This window comes from Carassius auratus, unplaced genomic scaffold, assembly GCF_003368295.1.
Source record: "Carassius auratus strain Wakin unplaced genomic scaffold, ASM336829v1 scaf_tig00027323, whole genome shotgun sequence".
NCBI classification, from domain to species: domain Eukaryota; kingdom Metazoa; phylum Chordata; class Actinopteri; order Cypriniformes; family Cyprinidae; genus Carassius; species Carassius auratus.
Window position 1 is genome coordinate 150,312 of NW_020525583.1, and position 21,667 is coordinate 171,978.

The window sequence follows — 21,667 nt, forward strand, 5'->3', positions numbered from 1 at the left end:
TTTTAGTTGCACTACTTTCTCATTTGGTCATCCAGACATGATGAAAGGCTCTGATTATGTGCTTCGTGTGTTTGCAGTGAGGAGGTGTGTATTCTGTCAGCGTCGGGCACCGCAGCGATCCTCAGCTCCCGATTCATGCAGGACGGCCCTCTGGACACCGAACTCAGGTTGTCACAGCAACCGCTTTGTGTCTTTTCTACAGGGTCAGAGAGGGTCGAGGGGGATATGGGTAGTTCAGCCTCGCTAGGGTAGGTTAATGACACACACAGACACATACACACACACCTTTGGCCCCCTGCTAAGGGACTCTTATAAGAATAGTTCACCCAAAAAATACAAAAACAAATGTGTTTATTAACTCTCCCCTCATGTCATATCAAAAGTCAAAAAGGGTGCACCAAGAAAATAATCCATAATTAGTCTTCTAAAATCATAAAATAACTTTAAAGACAGCATAAAATGACAATTCATCTTGTTTGTTTTCTAAATTAATGTTATAAATCTTATTGTGAATATAAAATATTTTTGTAAGTCACAATATAGAAAAGATCTGTCACTACTTTTCCTTAATAGAGTACAGTAGCTCTTAACATCGGTATGAAACAGAAATTGTGACATATATCTGAGTGAAATGGCTTCTTAAACAAGGAGAAAAATACAGAAAAGAATATAGGACAGGATTTTGAATTGATTAGATTGTTGTCGTTTCCTGTGATCTTATGTGAAGAAATTTTGTTTTGTGTGGAGGAGGGAAAGTTAATATTTTTGATTTAAAAATTACAAGCTCACATTAAAAAATGATATGGATGGATAAACAATTTGTAATAAACACTGCAGTATTGTGAATTTGGATTTCATGGTGGCATTAAAACCAAACGGTTTGGAATGACAAAAGTGTAAGTAAATCATAACTTAAATTATATTTTGGGTGAACTTTTCCTTTAATCTCAGTACTAAACAATACTAATTAAATTGGTGTGTGTGTGTGTATGTGTCTGTCTATGTCTGCTTAGGATGTTTTATATACAGCTACTAACCAAATTAAGTCCTGCATCTCTGCATTTGTATATTTTATGTTAAAAAAAATAATACCGTCTTTACAAATTTGTATGCTTATGTAGTAATTGTATTCAGTTTTAGGTCTCTGTGTTCTCTTGTGTTATTGTTCATGTACTAATTACAGTGTTTATTTCTGTAAGATTTGAGGAGGTGGTGTCCCCTGGCTGTGGGTTTTGCCACATACCGTACGATGAGTTGAATATACCATTTCCTGCCCAGCTTACCTATTGCTACTGCTGTCGCCGTTACAAAGTGCCCGACGTCCTCTTCACAACAATCGACCTGCCTACTGAAGCCAGCGTCACCGGGAAGGGCTGCCTGATTCAGGCCAGGTAAAATATGCTATCTGAATGCTATATTATTGTGCTGCATACTGCACTATAGCACAAATAGTATATGTGCTATTTAGTGAAACATGCTTTAAATCACAGTGTGTAGGGCTGCATTTGTAAATTAAATAAAAACTAAATCAGAATTTTAGATTACAATTTTAACTAGAAAAAATGACATCACAACATTACATTTCAGTGAATTAATAAAAGCTTTTTTTAAAGTGTCCCACGTGAATAATTAGTTTGTATTCTCTGCATCTCACTGTAGGCTGTGCAGGACTAAAAAGAAGGCCCAGGGAGAAGTGAACGCCACGGCCATTAGTAATCTTCTGCCATTTCTAGAGTACGAGCTCCACACACAGCTGATGAACAAATTGAAGCTACGGGGCATGAATGCTTTATTCGGGCTACGTATCCAAATCAGCGTGGGAGAGACCATGCTTCTAGGATTAGCGGTCAGTGTGAAATTACCAGCAATGCTCAGTGCGTTTAGTGTACTTTATTAAATTTGACCATTTTTCATGCTCAAAGCTGTGGTTTGTTGCATCTAGTCTGCAACAGGAGTTTATCTGACAGCTTTACCCAGTCCCGGAGGAATCCAGATTGTGGGAAAAACTCCCAGTGACATCACATATGAACAGCACATCTCTAATATGCAGAAGAAAATCAATGACACCATTACTAAAAACAAAGAACTGTATGAAATCAACCCTCCTGTAAGTGCATATACACGTCAAGTGTATTTCAAGTCTTTTATTTTATCCGCTTGTTCCTCTTTTAAAAACACAGCTAAAACGTTTTAATAGTTTTTTTTTTTTTTCATCATAGGAGGTTGTGGAAGAGATCATTGGTTCGCCGATCCCCGAGCCCCGTCAGAGGTCTCGTCTCTTTCGTTCTCACTCAGAGAGCTCAGATGATGTGTCAGAAATAGACTTATCCCATGGGAAGAAGGATGCCTTTGTGTTGGAGGTAAGTTTGTTTGTTCTGGAGGTTTATGGATGCGACAGACGAACATGGAGATGCTGGAAATGCATTTTGCATTTTAAACGTTTTTATACTCCTCTAGATTGATGACACGGATGCTGTGGAGGATATACATGCCCTTCTGACTGATTCCCCCACCCCAGCAGGTAAACACATCTGCTAGACCACTGTTGGACTCTATTCTGTGTTTACTTGGCTATATAATCACCTGCGTTTATGAACATTGTCTCGTCTTTCCTTCAGGATTCTACAGCTGCAACACTGAAATCATGCCTGGGATTCAGAACTGGACTTCAGCTATACAGGTACTGTTCATCACAGCAAACCTGTCCATCTCCTGAAAACTGCAGATTGTGTGTTGATGTGTTTTACATCTTCAAGACTCAACAGAAACCAACAGTATTTTAATAAAGCCAGAATGGGAGCAAGAGCCAACAATGAAGACAGTTACTGTTGCCCTAATATTTGCAGACAGATGAAGCTGTTTTTATTATGTTTTCTCTGGAAAGACAGATTTATTGTCTCTGTATAATGCTAATATGTTGTTAATTGTAAATTTTTCTTCAGATGTTTACCTCCGTGAGGGTCTTCCGCCTTAACGCCAACTTGACCAATCAGGGACTGAATAAGATTTTCAGTGACCTCTGTGAGAACCTGCTTAAGGTGAATACCTTTTCCTGAATACATATTTTCTGAATATGTTTATCAGGTTTTTTTTTCCTGAGGAGATCAGTACGATTATAGTTGATATGGACCAGCTAAACCAAGTGAATAATGTTTGGATATCACTACTCTAACTGGGTTATATGTGTGCTCTGTAGAGCTTGTACTTCAAACTGCGGTCCATGGTCCCATGCTGTCTTTGTCACCTGAACTTCACAGTGGCCATACCTGAAGATGAGCTTATTCAGGTGAGAACACACCTGACCTTATTATGTTTTTGTTAAACATGGTATTAAACTTTTAGTTTGTGATCTCATTACTGTTAAACAACAAAAACGAAAGTAAGAATGGAGCATTTAAGGTTTGTTTGTCCTGTTCAGATTTTTTTTTTATGTCCTACAAAATTGGTCAGTAGGAATGGGTGAATGTGGTATATTCATATAAAATTGTATTATATTATTAATGTAGACATGTATTAAAGGAGTAATGGAATATAACTACAGTATTTTTGTGCATTTATACTAAATGTATTTACACTACTGTTTTTTTTTTGTTTTTTTTTACAAATACCTAGAAACCATATAGTTATATTTTTACCATGGTATTTAGGTGCTATATGTGTGGTTTTAACTGTGGTTATCATGATCTAAATGAATGCTACTATGCCAGACCAACTTTTAATTTTAATATAACTCAAAAAATCAGAATAATTACATTTCACCGTATGAAACTGAAGTTGTTACAATTTTTGTAAATGTTACTGATATTAGATATTTATTGTTTATTTACTTATTTGTATCCTTACTCTAGGCTACTACTACTGTCAACTAAAACTACAGTCAAATGTGCATTTCTAAGAGACAAATAAATAATAATACAATACAATATTATTTATATCGCAGCCTGCACTGCAAACTGTGAGTCAGGCAACACAAACCTGTTTCATGATTTGAAATATCACTCATTAGAACATGCAGAAACTAACGGTCAGGTTTCTACATCTTTCAATTAGGAGCAAAAATCTGCCTTCCAACTTGAAAGAAATTAAGATTGATGTGAAAGATTGTATTGTGATGATGGTTTTTGGCCATATTGTCCAGCCCTGTTGCTCTGTGTTGTTTATTTGGCAGGTGGCAGTGACAGCTGTGGCATTGAGCTTTGACAAAGAGCAGACTTTGGAAAATGGCAAACAAAGTGGGGAAAAGACACCGATAAAGGGTAAGCATGTGCTGTATGTACAGTATGTTCACGTAAGACACACCTTTTTGAAAAGCTGGTCCTCAGTCTTGATTGTCCTTTGCAGCCATAACAGAAAATGACGAGCAGCTTCAGTTCAATCTGGAGCTCAATGCTGAAACATCTTCTTCTTCCATCTCCCCCAAAGGTAATTCTGTTGAATCCTGGCTTTAAACTTCACCCGATGTCCCATACAGTCCTTTAGAGCTCTTTAAAATTTGCTGGAATCCTTTTATGTTAGTGCTAGGTGCATAATTATAGATTGTTAAAACTAAAGCCGTAAAATACATTTTCGTACTCAAAATTAAATAAACCTCAGCTGATATTTATTTTTGTTTGTTTGTTTAATTTGATGTACTATTGTAACTAAAGCTGAAATAAATAATAAAAACTATATAGGCATAGTATTAAAAAAGTAAAAAAAAAAAAAAAAAAGGTAAAAACAACTAAATTACTAAACTTTAAAATTGAAATTGAAACCAGAAAATATATATAAAAAAAAAAACATTCTAAATATTAATAAAAAATATAATTGTGTAAATTAAACTAAAACAACACTGGCCAGATAATGTTCTCTTAATAATGATATCTTAAAAGTTAAATATCCAATATTGGTTAATACCTATAAATAAAAATAAAAAAAATAATAATAATAAAAACAAAATCTGAGATATTGGTGAAATAACTATTATATTGCCGATTTAAATTGCATAAGTTACTTGTTCCAAAATTAAATGCATTTATTTATTTATTTTCATTAAAAAATACAATTCTAACATTAGAGAATATTTTTTTTTTTTTTTACATTGCATGAAAATCCTGTTTTCTTTGAAAATTCCTGTCATACCTTTAACACTGCATTGGTTTCCTGTGTGTGTCTCAGGTCTGTCAGAGGTTGGCAGCCATCCATCAGCCAGAGGTCAGTACCTGATCCGTTGCTGAGATTTCTGGAGGCAGCAGGGTGTTTTTTTCCCCCTTTTGATTTCTGCTCCTTTTGTGTGGGACAGTTTGAGGTGCTGCAGCACACACCCCAGCATCATCCATTTTACCCCCTTTTTCTTTTTTCCTTCTTTCTTTCTATGTCTTGTTTCCTCTTCTCTTTATCCCTCTGTTGTGTCGTTGTGTGTATGTACTTGTCTGCGGGATTTGTGGCCGCATGTGCACATATTTCTGTGTTTGTTTGTGTCCATCTGTGTTTGTTTCTGAATGAATATATATGTGTGTGTGTGTGTGTGTGTGTGTGTGTGTGTGTGTTTGTGTCCAGCCCCCTCAGTTGATTACAGTTCCTTTGCAGACAGATGCAGCTCCTGGATAGAGCAGCTTAAACTGAAAGCTCACACCATAAGACGCGGATCGGTTAAAACAAGTAGGAGCACACACGCATACTCGCTTACATACACAATCACATAGACCCTAGTTGGAGTAGTCTGCATACTTAAAAGGATCTTTAACTTTAAGACAAAATCAAAATGGGCCCTTAATACAAATTTTCTTGGTTTTATTATGTTCATTTCATAGGTGCACATTATTCCAAAATCCATTAAAATAACACATTAAAAAAAAATATATATATATATATTTGAATTAATACAGTATATTTTTTTTGTATTTTGTATGTAAAACAGAATGGAAGTAAAATGATTTCGGTGTTCCTTAAAAACGTTTTTTTTTTTAAATTATTTTATTTGGTGAATTATTGATTTTTTAATATATATATTTATATATATACATATTTTATTTAATGTGGACGAAAATGGGGCTCTGGTTCAATGTTTTTATATTGTTTTAAAGTCCTAGGTACACAGTAGTGTGGCATTTATCTCTGAACCCTCACAGCATCGTATTTATTAAAAATCAAATGTCAAATTTAAAATGGCATCTACTCTGACTACAGTCTATACTTCTACACACATCCTTACACACTATGTCCAGCAGTCTTTCTGCCATACGCCGATCCGATCAAACTTGATGAACAGAGTGTGAAAGTTAAGGTTACGTCCTAGTGAGGAACCAAGATGAAGACTGTCTCTCTTTCAGTTGTGCCTGAGTGATTTCATAATTGAGCTTGCTGATGTGATGAGAATAAATAAAGCACAGACCAACTCTGTCATGGGCCCATGCAGAGAAACGCACGATTCATTAATGCATCATAAGTATGGCTGTACAGGTTGCACAGTCAAGGGTTGGGTGTTATAGCTAAAAAAAAACTCTATTCTCTGTTGCTTTATTGTATGCTGTCTACAAAATAACCATATTAATACTGGATATAACACCCAGCCCTAATTCAGTCCACTGACAGATAGTTTGCATGCGTATTAGCGCTCTGTGTAACAATTGTGATGCAGCGTCATGTATGATGTATTACAGCTTTGAGATTTCAAGCTCTTTCACACTCTTGATGGACAAAGTGTCCTTCCTCTTCAAAGCTCATCATCCTGTGATTTATCAAGGGAGACTGAACATGCATGCATTCATTCTTTCTCTTTTCCTACTGTCTCTGTATTTGCATGCTGTTTATTTGCATGGTGCAGTACTGTTGCTTTGCTTTGATCACATGCTGCTGATTTTCTACACACAAATACACACATGCCCTTTTTCCTCAGTCACACTATGTTTGTCGTCACATCCGTCAGTCTTGTACAGCGCCCTCTGAAGGCCATGTCTGGTATCTTCCACCCCCCTCTTTCTTTTCTCTCTACCCCTCTTTCTTTCCCTCTCGCTCTCTTACTGTCAACAGCATCATCTATGGAGAAGGCCAGCCCGCTGCCTGAAGGTCGCTCTCGTTCTCTTCGGTCAAATCGTTCCTACTCGGGCAGTTCTGTCGCAGTGGTCAAAATGACCCCGCTCTCCTTCATTCCTGGAGCAAAGATCATCAAATACCTTGGCATCATCAACATGTTCTTCATTAGAGAGACCTCCTCACTCAGAGAGGTATCAGTCTCACTGTTTTTACTACCATAATTCCCTGTTCAGACTCATTCACTTTCGCACACATTAAGAAATTTGCTGCTGCTTATTATTGTTAATAATAAATTATTATTAAATGTGTATAATGTAGGGCCCTATGATTTCTGCGATGCAGAAAACATGGACAGAATCGCGAAATCCAGTCATAAAAATGGAATTTACAGTTTAACGCGGAATGTCACAGAATTTTTACAATTTTGAATGAATTAATCAAAAGTAGGTCATTGCACTCACATCAAATCACGATATGGACTAATATCTGTGAATATTAAGCAGGAAAAGTCTATTTAAATATGAATCCTGCATGTTCTGCGTGTCTGTGTTAATGAATGGCACAGAAGCGTGGCTTCGTTTTTTACACACGGAAGTGCGCAGTAATTTTAGCTTCTGTCCTCTCACTAAATAAGGACGGAAACTAAATTAAAACAGAAAGAAATGCAATCCAGAAAAATTAAAACATAAAAAAATGGAATCCGAAAAATTAAAATCGAAAAAATATATATTTTGGGAAAAAATAATGTTAATTATGTTAATGCAATTAAAATAACTGATGTCATATAATATTAATAGTAATAACAATAATAAATATTATTGGTGTTTATTTTTTTATTAATGCTATTACACAATATATTTTAATAATATAAATATTATTCAAATTAATTAGAATTAATAATAGTAATGAAAATTACAAACATATTTTCATGTTAATATTAGATATTTTTATTGTTATTAAAATAAATTATTTAAATAATATTACAATTAATTACAAGTATTAACATTAATTGTAATGAAAGTATTAGGATTACTATTAATAGTTTAATATTGTGTGCTATTAAAATTGTTAATATAATAATATGATTAATATTAAGTATTTTAATAATATTCTTTTTTTACAAATAATTATAACTGTAAACATTAATGTTGGTATTAATATTGTTGTAACTTGTTGTTAATATTACTTATTGTATAAGTAATGTTATTATTAGTAGTACTAATATAAAATTTAACATCATTAAATGAGTAATAATAATAGTACTAGTGCAAAATATTGTTCCTTTTAATTGAATTTTAAATATTTTAATAATATTAATGTTTTTAAAAGTCATTACAATTAGTAAATAGTAATTGTTTTTATATTCTTGGTGTTAATATTATTTCGTTTTGTTTTTACATTGTATTATTACTATTATATATTTTTTCTTATGTTTTAGGAGGGAGGTGTAAGTGGGTTCCTGCATACGTTTATTGCTGAAGTATTTGCGATGGTTCGCGCCCATGTCGCTGCTCTCGGAGGAAATGCTGTAGTCTCTTACAGCATGAAGGAGTGTGTGTTCATGGAGAACCCGAACAAGAATCAGGTTAATACATGCACAGTCACACACACATTCGTACACACTCAACCCATCATGTTTATTCATTTATGCTCATGCTGTATTTTACAGGCGCAGTGCCTAATTAATGTCAGTGGGGATGCTGTTATTTTTGTCCGAGAATCTGAACTCGAGTTGACTTCGGTACAGCCACAGTCAGCCACAACACAGACCTCCAACGGCGGGGAAGGAACGTGAACACACATACACACACCGACAAATTCTCAAGTAAACAAGTCTTAGCATGAACCATGCCATTTGAAGCAGTTCACGCTGAATCTACCAACCAAATCTCCAAAAAGAAGCAAAAATCAAGACCTTATTGATTAGTTTTCCCAAGTGTCATGTTTTAGACCCTTTAAATGGCCAATATTTTGTTTTATTTCAGAATATAAAAAAATTCCTCCATCGGAAGCCTTTCAGAAAGGATGTCTGCCATATTTCTATGTATTGGCCATTGTTGTTCACATTCCATTTTGTCCAGATGTGATGGAGGCAGCTACCAAATTCAAAAGGTCTAAAAAAATGCATCTTTTGTGTTCGCAAAGAGTGTGTAAATGCGTCAACGACTCTCTAAATGGCCATGTTTTGTATTTAAATAAAGGTATAAACTACTGATGCACTCACATGGACATCAAGTTCATGATTTTGAATACTGGTTTCAAATAAGACACTTCCTGTCATCTCTTACTGATCTCTTTCAAATCATGTCATATGCTGGAAATGTTTGTTTGCTTTTCATGTGCCACAATGTATGCTTTTATTTAAACGTAATGTTTGGGTCGGACTTCTGCAAGGCCGGTCCGATTCTCTTGCATGTGCAATGCCAGTTAATCATAAGAAAAAGAAGATATTTTAAGGTGGAGTTGTCATTCACCATGGACTGACATTTGAATGTACAGATGATGGGTCTGGATATGAAGGTGGACGACTCTGCTATTGTGTGGACTGACTTTTAATGCTGTTATTTTGTATGTGTTTGCCTGAGGACAAATCTAAATTGCACATTAATATAATTGAATAAAACTAATATTGCTCTGATGTGTTTAGTCGGTGTTAAATTGTTCTGTTTTTAATGTGTGTGTGTGTGTGTGTGTGTGTGTATTTACATTTAGTCATTTAGCAGAAGCTTTTATCCAAAGCGACTTACAAATGAGGACAATGGAAGCAATCAAAAACAACACAAGAGGAATGATATAACGTTAAGTGCTATAACAAGTCTATACATACACACACATATATATATATACATATGTATGTGTGCGTATTATATTTTTTTTAGCAAGGTTAAGACACTAAATAATTATTCAAATTCTGAGTTCTCAGAATTTAAAAAAGCTCTTTACTTGTAGCAAAAGGAAAATATCTTACTGAATCCATCTATGACAAAAGCGTCAGTCATAAATAGTAATTTTATTTGTGAGCCTTCCGACATTGTCAAGTTAAGTATGCAGCCTAATTAATATTCATTAGACGAGTTTTAAGTTAACGCCTACATTCCAAAGTGCTTTTCAGCCAATCGGTTCCTCTCATGGGCGAGCGTCTCTGACGTAATACATATTCATGAAAAGTCAAACGTTCACTCCAGTAGGGATCATCAATTCGCCAGTTCGCTAACATCCGCATACTAACTTACACCAGTCAACCAATCAATCTCACGTCCCAGAGTATGACGTAATTAATATTCATGAGCCAAATCTTCGCCATTGGTAAACCGCGCGCTCTCTGTTCCAGCACGTCAGACGTGTCGCTCACTCAGTCAGTTCTGTGTATTCAAACCTTCCTGATCTCCATCTTGAGGATTCCAAGTCCATCTGTTTCCTTTAGGAGTTTATCGTACAAATAATGGGGGAAATAAGGTTGCCGAGCCACATGTTCTTGTGGTGCCTGTCTGCTGTTTATATGTTTGCCTTCGCGTCTCTTTACGTACAGATTCCAGGTGAGTTTAGAGTTGTTTAACTTGCATGTATTGAACTAACGGCACGTTCATCAGTGAAATTAAACATCTTGCAGAACTGTCTGCAAAAAAAAAAAAAAAGATCTCAGATTAGAAGGAGCACGTTGACGCCTATTCAGAAACACCCAGACTGTAAAATCTAAGAAACTAGGCTATATTAAAATCTGGAACGTCTGAATATTTAAGCCTTACTTTCTCTAAAGAGCAAATGCATTTTATATATCAGAAAAAAATGGAACATAAACAAAGAATCCTGAAAGAAATGCACTTATAACACAAACACACACACACACACACACACACACACACCTGTCTGTCTGTCTGTCTGTCTGTCTGTCTGTCTATCTATCTATCTATCTATCTATCTGTCTGTCTATCTATATGTAAAGAGTATTTTTATCAGGCTCCTATATTTATGTTCCGTTATTTAACTTTAATGGCTATAAGCAAATGCTTTTCATTGCCATCAAAGTGAAATAACTAAACCTAAACATAGGATCCTGATAAAAATGCTGAAGAGAAAAATTCAGATGGCACTTACAGGCTTTTGCATCTGATGTCTTCATACATACATATATAATATATATATATATATATATATATATATATATATATATATATATATATATATATATATACAATTTCATAGTGTATGAATATAGTATTCATTAAGTGCTATGCAGGGTCCTAAAGTCATATAAACACACAAACGATGTGGGACCTTAAACCTGGAAATAAAGTTTTAGGATTCTGCAAAATCTGAAACTGAAAGTGACACTATGACATAAAATGAATCACTTTTCAGATTCTGCCCAATTTTTAGGTCAGTAATCAGAAAGGGTTTTGTGAGTTCTCTCTCTTTGTCTTTAGGGCTGTATGGGAACGAGGGAGTGCTTCCGGCGCGGTGGCAGCTGCGGGTGTCTGGGAAGAGTGTCGTGGAGCAGCTGAAGGATTCTCCCACGCTGCTGTGGTTCGGTCCTCGTCTGGGCTTGGACACGCAGCAGTGCATGGAGCTGCTGAGTCTGACCGGAGCTCTGCTCAGTTTAATGACTCTGGCTCTGCCGGTGCTCAGAGACTGCAGAGTCTTCCTGCTGCTCTGGATACTCTATCTGTCCCTCTACCAGGTACAGACTCTGTGAGAGGCCATGAGTGCTACACCAATATGTGGTTTTCACTGGCTTGTGTTATATATACAGAACAGGTAGCTTATGGCATGTAAAAGCTTTAAAAAAACTCCTTAAACCAGGTCATTGGCTGATGCCAATAATCAAACTAATGGCCAAATATTGGCCAATATATATTAACATACATAGTTTCTAATTGCATACATTTTTAAACGCATATTTACATAATTCATATTTGTAAGTAGATTTAAAGTGAATTTATTATAAATAATTTTCTAATTTGCTATCTTTAAACTATATTGAATGTAAAATTCTCAAAAGAAAAAAATAATCAAAAATATAATTCCAGCAGATATTTTTATGTTGTATCACTAATGAATAAAACATTGTGTACCGGTAATATAGTGTCTAATATATACTGTAGTAACATATACAGTATAATACAAAATATACATACATATATATACAAACATAAACATATTTTCCAGACTATAAGTCACACTTTTTTTCATAGTTTGGCTGGTCCTGCGACTTATAGTCAGGTGCGACTTATTTATCAAAATTAATTTGACATGAACCAAGAGAAAACATCCAAGAGAAAACATTAGTGTACAGCCACCAGAGGGCGCTCTATGCTGCTCAGTTCTCCTGTAGTCTACACTGAAGACATAGAGCGCCCTCTCGTGGCTGTAGACGGTAATGTATTCTCTTGGTTCTTGGTTCTAAATAAATGCAACTTATGGTCCAGTGCGACTTATGTTTTTTTTACTCATCATGACGTATTTTTGGACTGATGCGACTTATACTCAGGTGCGACTTGTAGTCCGAAAAATACGGTTAGCCTGTTTTTAAACTTCATTGTCATATTATATTTGCAATATAGCTAACATGCTGTTGACCTTTACCTAAAAAAACCTGTACTTGTTGATTGATACTCATCACGAATACTACTTATCAAGGGGGAAAAATGTGAGATTAGAAGTTAATGGAAAAGATACTGAAATGCAGTGCTTCTTCTTTCTATAGGTGGGCCAGGTCTTCTTATACTTTCAGTGGTAAGTACTGGATCTTCTGTCACCACCAGATGTGTTATTGATTCACAAATGTTCTTATTCCCCAAATGAAGTTTGTTATGTAATGGTCTATAGCTTTGTATAACTGCCTTGTTTAACAGTCTTGACCTCGAGAGACACTCAGAGTGTTATTTACGGTAGTCTCACGTCTGTGTTAGTTGGAAATGACTTTCAGATCTGTCAAACATCTTGATCTCAGGGATAACCTCTTGCTGGAGACAGGCTTCTTGGCCATTCTCATCGCTCCCATGAAAATGCCCTGGTCTTCAAAGGTGCGTCTCCATGATAACGTGACTTTCTGGCTGGTGCGCTGGCTGTTGTTTCGGCTGATGTTTGCGTCGGGTGTCGTCAAACTGACCAGCCGCTGTCCCACCTGGTGGGGCCTGACCGGTGAGGAATCAGCTCAGATTTGGAGATTATATTTGTGCCAAAATTGTCTTGATTTGCTGCTGAAAGGTTCAGAATATCCTATTACACTTAAAACAACAGGGGACTTTTTTATACTTTTTTTTTTTACAGTATGTATTCTGCATGCACAAAATCCTCAAATGACCTGTTAAAGCACAGTGGGAGTTACAGTGTCCCACAATGCAGTGCTCTCAAGTTGACAAATGAAATGGAAACAGAATCTTTATTTTATTTTATATATATTTTTATGAACCACTAAAGAAGGCATACTTGCAGAACAATTGCTTTAAAAAAACAAAACAAAACAAAACAAAAAAAATCTCCATAAATTAAACTTGCAGTGTAGTGAGATCATGTGACCATAATTTATTACATTCTTTCAAATGTTTTTCTTAAAAAAAATAATAATAAAAGCTAAATGAAAATATAATGGAAGTATAAATATACAGAAAATCGATATGTCATGGATTAAAAAAATATTATTTTAGATTGTAAGCAAATCATTTATTTGTCTTTATTTGTAGGTAGACTAACTGAAAATAATGTGTTGTTCCATGATCATTTATTAAAAAATGTCACTAGTTTGAATAGGTAAGAGCAAATTGCCTTTTTTTTAAATAAATACAATATATTGTATGTATTTATTTATTTTAACGTTTTGCCTAAGATTTCATTTACATTTTAATAAACAATTAAATGGTTTATTATTTTTAAGATTTTTATTTGTAAGTCTAAATGCATAATGTTTAGGGAGCAGATGCCTCTTCTGGAATGCAAAGTGAATTTTATTAAAAAATTTTTTTGTGTGTGTGTGTGTATATATATATATATATATATATATATATATATATATATATATATATATATATATATATATATATATATATATATATATATATATGAGAGAGAGAGTTGTTTATTTATACATGTATTTTTCAAAAAAGCAGCATGCTAATATTCCACACTAATGATTAGCTTTAATTTACTTTGTTGTATTAAATGACATAAAAGTGCTGCCACTAGACATATGTATTGCTTTTATTATGTCTGAAATAAAATATGCACATCATGTCATATTCATGTCAGTTCAGCGTCAAACAGCGTTCTGTTCTTGTCTCTTCAGCTGTGACCTATCACTATGAGACGCAGTGTATCCCCACCCCGCTGGCCTGGTTTGCTCATCAGCTGCCGGTGTGGTTCCAGAAGCTCAGTGTGGTGGGAACGTTTGTGATCGAGATCGCCGTTCCCTTCATGTTCTTCAGCCCCATACGAAGACACAGACTCGTCGCCTTCTACATGCAGGTGAGCGAGTGTCTGTGTGTGTGTGTGTGTGTTTGATCAGAAACAGAGAAGCTGCCCTGAGCTTTGTGCATTAATGTGACACCTTGGTGTGTTACAGGTTCTGCTACAGGTGTTCATCATCCTGTCTGGGAATTATAACTTCTTTAATATTCTCACCATCACCCTGTGCATGTCGCTGCTGGATGACCGACATGTGAACTTCTGGCTCCGAAGATCCACGCCGAAGACTGAGAGCAGTATGGATGTTTTTTAAAGAAGTCTCTTCTGCTCACCAAGGCTGCATGCGTTTGTTCAAAATAACAGTAAAACACAATTTAAAACAATTTAAAATAACAGTTTTGGTATTTGAATATATTTTAAAATACAATTTATTCCTGTGATTCAAAGCTGAATTTCCAGCATCATTACTCCAGTCTTCAGTGTCACATGATCCTCCAGAAATCATTCTAATCTACTGCTTCTTTTTTTTGTATTTTTTATGTGCTGTTTTAAGTACTAGATGATGAGGGAAATGTATGTTGTGCCCTGCTAGGATGAGATGTGAAAGCAGGTTCTCTTTTATTGTTGTTTTCCAGCATTGTTGCAGACTCTGTTCTCTTGGTTGGCCGTGATGTTAGAGATCGGCTCATACGCTCTGCTTGGCTACTGGAGCGTCAAATACTTTGACCTGCAGGTGGACTGGGAAAATAAGAGCGTCTCCTCCAAAACAGGTGAAGCTTTTGACTGTCTTATTCCGTTCACCTGTCGTTCAGTGCATTAATCTGTTTTTGTTTCCTCAGCATTCACGTATTTTGAGTTCAACGGCTTTCTGAAGACGGTCACGGTTCCCAGTATCTGGATTGGCGTGCTGTCTCTCACATGGGAGATCGTTTCGGCCATGTTTAAGTGAGTGTTGTGGGTTAGTTCCCATCTGATTGGTTGGCTCCGTATGTTCTAATAGAACAGATGTTTGTGTTTCAGGTGTGCGTGTGTGAGAGGAGTGTTGTGGCGTCTCTGGAACACGATCCAGTGGGCGGTTATGACTGCGGCGACAGTCTCCATGTTTGCCATCAGTCTGGTCAGCCAACTTCCTGTCTCTGTCATTATTATACATTTATAGTATTTCTTAATTTTTTGATTTGAAAAATTTTTTTATTTTCTCTTTTAGTGGTCTTTTTTTTTCTAACATAAATGAAAAATAGAATTTTGGATTGTAATAAAATAAGCATGCTTTTTATATATAAAAAATTTTCTCTTAATGTTTATTTTAGTTTTATGAAATGTCAGGAGCACTACTTCCTGTTTGAGTGTTCTTAAAGGGATAGTTCACCCAAAAATGAATATTACCCCATGATTTACTCACCCTCAAGCCATCCTAGGTGTATATGACTTTCTTCTTTCATACGAATACAATCGTTATATATTAAAAAAAAGTCCTTGCTCTTCCAAGCTTTATAATAGCAGTGATTTGAGATTTTGAAGCTAAATAAAGTGCATCCATCCATCATAAACAGGACTTCACATGGAGTTTTGTAATTGCCATTAGCATCAGAAAATCTTGCCTTCCACATTTTTCTGTCAAAATCTCATTCAAGTTTCCACATGTTCAAACCTTAAACCTTTATATACACTGTGCACTTCAAGCATAGTGCACACAGAATTCTTTCTTTATTTTTGTAAACTGTCTCTTTTAGTTATGTAGAAATGATGGCTCTAATAATGAAGTGTGTGTGCAGGTTCCCCACACCTACATTGAGTACGATGCACACAGTAACCTCTGGCCTGGGATCCGGACAGCGTTTGAGGTGACCGACCGTTACCAGCTGGTCAACTCGTATGGATTATTCCGGAGAATGACCGGGGTTGGAGGCCGTCCAGAAGTGGTCATTGAAGGCAGTATGGATCGCAACACATGGACGGTGAGTTTAAGTATTTGTAGAAGTGCTTAGTGTCTGATTTACAGCATTGCATTTTATGTAAAGGAGATATGTACAATATGAAACATATTAAAAAAAGGTAAAAAAAAAAAAAAGTGAAATACTGGCTAGTAACTGAAATCAGTACATGTAAATATCTTATATATATGATTGTGTTCAGTAACTGTTGTTTTTATACTGTATGCAGGAGATCGAGTTCATGTATAAGCCGGGGAACATGAGTGCAGCGCCCCCTGTGGTGGCTCCGCACCAGCCCAGGCTGGACTGGCAGATGTGGTTTGCTGCTCTTGGGCCGCACACACAGAGCCCCTGGTTCAGCAGCCTCCTACACAGACTCCTGCAGGGCAAGCGAGACGGTGAGACCACGTGTGTTTGCTTGTGCATGCATGAGATTTAAATGCATCAAGTGCATCAGTCTGAACAAGATGCAATGTTATGTACTATACTATACTGTGGAAATATTCCATGTGTGTGTTGTGCAGTGATCAGACTTATTCAGACAGATGAGTCTCAGTATCCGTTCAGCAAACAGCCTCCTGCTTACCTCCGAGCTCACCGCTACAAATACTGGTTTAGTGAGCCCAAAGAGGACGGGTAAGTGTGCACCAGTTTTCCTTTCCTTTACTTTTATTCTATTTTTTATTTTAAGATTTTGATTTATATTTATATATTCTTTATTAAATTTTTTTCTGTTTTAATTTTAGTTAAAATTATGTTTATTTACCGTATTTTTTTTGGACTATAAGTCACACTTTTTTTTCATAGTTTGGCTGGTCCTGCGACTTATAGTCAGGTGTGACTTATTTATCAAAATTAATTTGACATGAACTGAGAAAAATGAACCGAGAAAACATTACCGTCTCTAGCCGCGAGAGGGCGCTATATACTGCTCAGTGCTCCTGTAGTCTACCACTGAGCAGCATAGCGCTCCCTCTCGCGGCTGTAAACGGTAATGTTTTCTCTTGGTTCTTGGTTCTAAATAAATGCGATTTATAGTCCAGTGCGACTTATGTTTTTTTCCTCACCATGACGTATTTTTGGACTGATGTGACTTATACTCAGGTGTGACTTATATTTATAAATTTGTATTAGTTTTTAATTAATCAACTTAAAATTACTTATACTTTTAAATTTACTATATATATATATTTTATATATATATATAAAATATTTGTTTTTTAGCATTTTTTAGTTAACATTTAATTTTATTTATTAGTTTAATTTGTTTAGTTATAGTTATTTTAGCACTGCAATTCTATATATATATATATATATATATATATATATATATTTTTTTTTTCAGTTAATTTTTTTTTTTTTTTTAACCTCATTGGTTGCATTTTCTGTCTTTGTGAATATGTCATATTGGTTGTGTTTAGGTCATATCCTCAGAGATGGTGGAGACGGGTGTACGTGGAAGAGTTCTATCCCATGGTGCACCTCGGCGACTCTTACCTTGAGCAGATGCTGGTTCAACATGGTTTAAAGGTAAGAAACAAGTCTGCTGTCCAAAGTGAACATGTAATTATTTGGGACTTGGGTATTTAAAAATTGGGACACATTTTAAATGTCGATAACCTCAGAGGAGAACAAACAGACCTTAAGTCTATCTGCAGGGTATTTTGATTCAACAAACAGTATTTTTTTATCATTTTACTTGAACATGCACCAGCATAGATAAATACAGACATTTAATAGCTGAGATAAAGAGACAATGTGTGTTTGTATTATTTATGGAGAGATGATTAAATGAAGAGGAAAAACACAATGAAACTGTGGTTAAGATATTATTTGCACAAAAAACATGCCACTTTAATGCTTTGTAATATTTTTAAAAAAACATGCACCGGTATAAGTGTTGGTATTTACAGATATTTACTATTCTGTGAGTGTTATAGCTGAGTACCTGACAATTTAATGTAAAACTAATTGTATCTTCAGTCTATATATGAATATAGGGCTGGACAATGTGGGAGGAAAAAACAACCAAAATTATGAAAAAAAACTATAATCTTGTGCTTATAATTCACTGACTATAAATAGTTTTTAATACAATTATTATTATTATTATTATTATTATTATTATTATTATAGTAGTATACTTCTACTAATAATAATATAAACATTACAGAAAAAAATCACAAAACAATTAGTATTTAATTTTTTTTTTCATTGTGCAGCCTTCTATGAATACTTAAGATAATGAATGAATACATTAATATACAAGTTAAAGTTTTTTTTTTTTATGAATTGTATGAATATGCAAGTTAAAGTTTTTTTTTTTTTTAAATGTTATTACTATCCATTGCTATGATGTTTCTGGCCTATTGGATTAAGTCAAAAGAGTTGACCCTCAAATATTTCTAGTTTTTTGGTCTCTAGATATGGCTTTGCTCACTCCTTCTCCCTCACAAAGTCATGTCTTGATTAATGAAGATTAGTTTTAAAAGTCATTTAGATCTCTCTGTTTGTGTCCTTCAGGATAAAGCTCCTCCGAGGCGCAGCTCGACTGCTTGGCTGCCGCAGTTATTGCGTCTTGTTGGTCAGCATGCGCGTGAGATACCGACTCCTCTTCTGCTCTGGACTCTCTTCAGCTCGGCAGCGACCGTGTGTCTCCTCAACTCTCTGAGATCACGTGCACATCATCACCAGCGCGAATCACTCCAGAACAAACACGCAGATAAACAGCCTTCAGGATGGACGCGCTCCGATGTGGCGGAAGAGGATGTGAAGAAACTTGAGGAGGAGGATGTGAAGGATGATGCAGAGGAAGATGGAAAAGAGCAGGAAGAAGATGCAACAAGTGAGGAAGAACAGGAAGGAGAAATCGAAGAGGAAGTGAACACAGAGGAAACGGACGTGGACCGCCTAAGGAAAAGGAAGTGAGGTTTTTCTAAATGGCTTTAAATGAAACTCTGGACTATAATACCAGCTCAGGGTAATGACATCTACCCTAAAACATCAGCACTTACACCAAGTTGACTCTTCTCTGTTTTCACAGGCAGTTTTGAGAGATGTAGGCAGTGTAGTGAGCCATTGGTGTCCTGGATGTTCAACTAAAACCGATTGTAGGACCACACTGCAAAACTTTTGTCCTATTGACTTTTTTTTTTTGTGCAAAATAAGGTAGGCTATTGTTTTTCCCAGTATGCACTAACTGCTTGCACCCTACATAATATATTACAGAAAAGCTGAATGTCTTCCACCAAGAGACCTGAAGATAACTGTAAGAAACTGTACATTTAAATACACATACTGGACCTTATTAAACAGAAGAGGGAAATTGATGTTTTTAAAATCATCCTTACATAAATTACACTTTGAATGAAACAGAATTCCAAAAATGACACTTGTTTTGTGATTTTATGAACAGTTTAGACAAACAATCATTTGTTTGGCTTGTGTTTTATGAATGAAGCCCAGTGTGTGCTGTGCCTTACAGTAAACCAAGAGCATCAGAGAAATCTAGATCGTAGAAAATTACATTTTTAAATGGTCTTTCACTTCGACTGTCCACATGAAACTGTTTATCAGACTGTAACTGGTTATGGTCTGTGATATTTGTGTATTGTAATAACATATTTGGCCACTGTGATGTAGTATTGCTTGTCTGGTGTGTTCATATGAGTGAAGATGTGCAAAAACACAACACTCAGCTTTAATGTTTTGTAACATTTGTAATAAACGTAGAAAAATAAAACTGTGACATGAGCGCTGTTATTTCCAAAGAAGTTTTAATTTTAAACAATTTAAAGTAAAATTCATTTTTATCTTAAAAATACATACAAAGACATAAGATTCTAATACAATAATAATATATGAGATAAAGTTTTGGATGGTAATAATTAATATTTATTTTTATTTTACATTGTAGGAAAGATTCCCACAGTTTAAATTCAACTTTTTTCTTTTTTTTTTTTACACATTGTTCACCTTTATCATTTTATTTAACTTTTATTTTCTTGTGTTTTATCTGAAAAAAATTCCAAAGTGCCAAAGTTTCATGGATGCTTTCTAGTTTCACCTATTTTTATTGAGCACAGAGCAAAAACTAGACATTATTTGAGGTGTCACTGAGGTGAATGTCAGATACTGACCAGGTTCAGCATCCTCATGGTTGAGCTGAGATTGTGTTGTTCGACGAAGATCTAGATGTTTGAGATTGGTGCCACGACAAAAACTAATCCAATGAATCATAACATATTTAAGTTTTTTTGACTATTACTAGTACTAAAGCATAAAAACACTATAATGCATGTGCAGATATTCAGGAAGCATGCCACTATATGTCAAAATAATAGTAGGCTATGCTTGAAAACTAATTATTAGCACAGTACCAGTAGGCAAAAATACCCATTACTTATTAATCAAAGCTTTTATTCAGCAAGTGTTTGATCAAAAGTGCCAGTTAATACATTTATAATGTTATAACAGATTGCTACCTCAAATAAAAGCTGTTTTTGTTACTTTCTATTCATCAAAAAATCCTGAAAAAAGTACCGTATTATGGTTTCCACAAAAATATTAAGAAGCACAACCGTTTTCAACATTGATTTCTGAAAGATCATGTGACCCTGGAGAAAATTCAGCTTTGCATCACAGGAATATATTACATTTTTTAAATATATATTACAATAGAAAACAATTTTAATGTTGATAATATTAAGGTTTTTACTGTATTTATTAACAAATAAATGCAGCCTTTGTTTGCAAAAGAGACTAACTTTACAGACATTAAAAAATCTTACCAACCTCAACCATTTGAAACAGTAGTGTAACTGTTTATAAAAAATGGTGTATTTTATCTTATTCTTTTTGCTGTTTTTCTCCAGAGTTAAGATATATACATTTGTATTATTATTATTTTTTTTTTTCAGTGTCTGAGTACTCTAGTATAAGTGTCATGGTGGGCTATTGATAATATTATCAGTCATGTCACACAGTGGTAATGATCTGCGCATGTATGTGTCTGCATTCTGTTACAGCTGCCCACATGACCCTAACAAACAAAAACAATAACCACTTGCATTTGTTTTGTTTATTGAAACCGCTAAATCATATTAAAATACACAGCACTGACAGTCTGACACAGAACTACAAACAGTCATTAAATACTTCCTTTACAATATTTACACAAGCTTTTGTTAACTTAGAATTAAATAACATCTCTTCCATTCAAGTCAATGGCATTAAAGAAGGAAATCGATTAAAAGAAACATTTTTAAAGTTTAAATGGGAATATACAGTGATCCCAAAAGGTATGTGGACACACAAAG

General features: G+C 35.0%; 2 protein-coding genes across 11 annotated transcripts in view; both read left to right on the forward strand.

The window, feature by feature from the left end:
* The window catches only part of LOC113079192 (C2 domain-containing protein 5-like), a 28,972-nt gene extending 19,320 nt beyond the window's left edge, over nucleotides 1-9,652 (forward strand). For 4 of the 10 annotated variants that reach the window (XM_026251402.1, XM_026251405.1, XM_026251400.1 and 1 more), the window contains 16 exons: nucleotides 78-167; nucleotides 1,200-1,391; nucleotides 1,660-1,846; nucleotides 1,943-2,107; nucleotides 2,220-2,360; nucleotides 2,458-2,521; nucleotides 2,619-2,680; nucleotides 2,943-3,038; nucleotides 3,197-3,286; nucleotides 4,169-4,256; nucleotides 4,342-4,422; nucleotides 5,158-5,193; nucleotides 5,539-5,640; nucleotides 7,012-7,205; nucleotides 8,453-8,599; nucleotides 8,684-9,652. In XM_026251402.1, the coding sequence (XP_026107187.1) occupies nucleotides 78-167; nucleotides 1,200-1,391; nucleotides 1,660-1,846; nucleotides 1,943-2,107; nucleotides 2,220-2,360; nucleotides 2,458-2,521; nucleotides 2,619-2,680; nucleotides 2,943-3,038; nucleotides 3,197-3,286; nucleotides 4,169-4,256; nucleotides 4,342-4,422; nucleotides 5,158-5,193; nucleotides 5,539-5,640; nucleotides 7,012-7,205; nucleotides 8,453-8,599; nucleotides 8,684-8,809 (1,861 nt within the window). In that variant the 3' untranslated portion in view covers nucleotides 8,810-9,652. Of the gene's footprint in view, nucleotides 1-77; nucleotides 249-1,199; nucleotides 1,392-1,659; nucleotides 1,847-1,942; nucleotides 2,108-2,219; nucleotides 2,361-2,457; nucleotides 2,522-2,618; nucleotides 2,681-2,942; nucleotides 3,039-3,196; nucleotides 3,287-4,168; nucleotides 4,257-4,341; nucleotides 4,423-5,157; nucleotides 5,194-5,538; nucleotides 5,641-7,011; nucleotides 7,206-8,452; nucleotides 8,600-8,683 lie in introns of all 10 variants that reach the window. The other 6 variants (XM_026251397.1, XM_026251395.1, XM_026251398.1 and 3 more) reach the window with 4 other exon arrangements.
* A 672-nt stretch (nucleotides 9,653-10,324) lies between these two features.
* LOC113079199 (lipase maturation factor 2) lies at nucleotides 10,325-20,100 on the forward strand. Its single transcript, XM_026251414.1, has 15 exons — nucleotides 10,325-10,550; nucleotides 11,439-11,692; nucleotides 12,719-12,747; nucleotides 12,965-13,155; nucleotides 14,297-14,475; nucleotides 14,573-14,711; nucleotides 15,051-15,185; nucleotides 15,255-15,360; nucleotides 15,436-15,532; nucleotides 16,191-16,373; nucleotides 16,579-16,747; nucleotides 16,874-16,985; nucleotides 17,771-17,879; nucleotides 18,873-19,273; nucleotides 19,393-20,100. The coding sequence occupies exons 1-15, from the start codon at nucleotides 10,457-10,459 to the stop codon at nucleotides 19,400-19,402; spliced, it is 2,208 nt and encodes a 735-aa protein (XP_026107199.1). The 5' UTR covers nucleotides 10,325-10,456; the 3' UTR covers nucleotides 19,403-20,100.
* The last annotated feature ends 1,567 nt before the right edge of the window (nucleotides 20,101-21,667 follow it).

Excerpts from the sequence above, each read along its gene's own strand:
- LOC113079199 (XM_026251414.1), top strand. The coding sequence starts at position 10,457 with ATGGGGGAAATAAGGTTGCCGAGCCACATGTTCTTGTGGTGCCTGTCT. Across the intron at positions 10,551-11,438 it reads TCTTTACGTACAGATTCCAG|GGCTGTATGGGAACGAGGGA; the intron begins GTGAGTTTAGAG and ends CTTTGTCTTTAG. Across the intron at positions 15,186-15,254 it reads GAGCGTCTCCTCCAAAACAG|CATTCACGTATTTTGAGTTC; the intron begins GTGAAGCTTTTG and ends TTGTTTCCTCAG.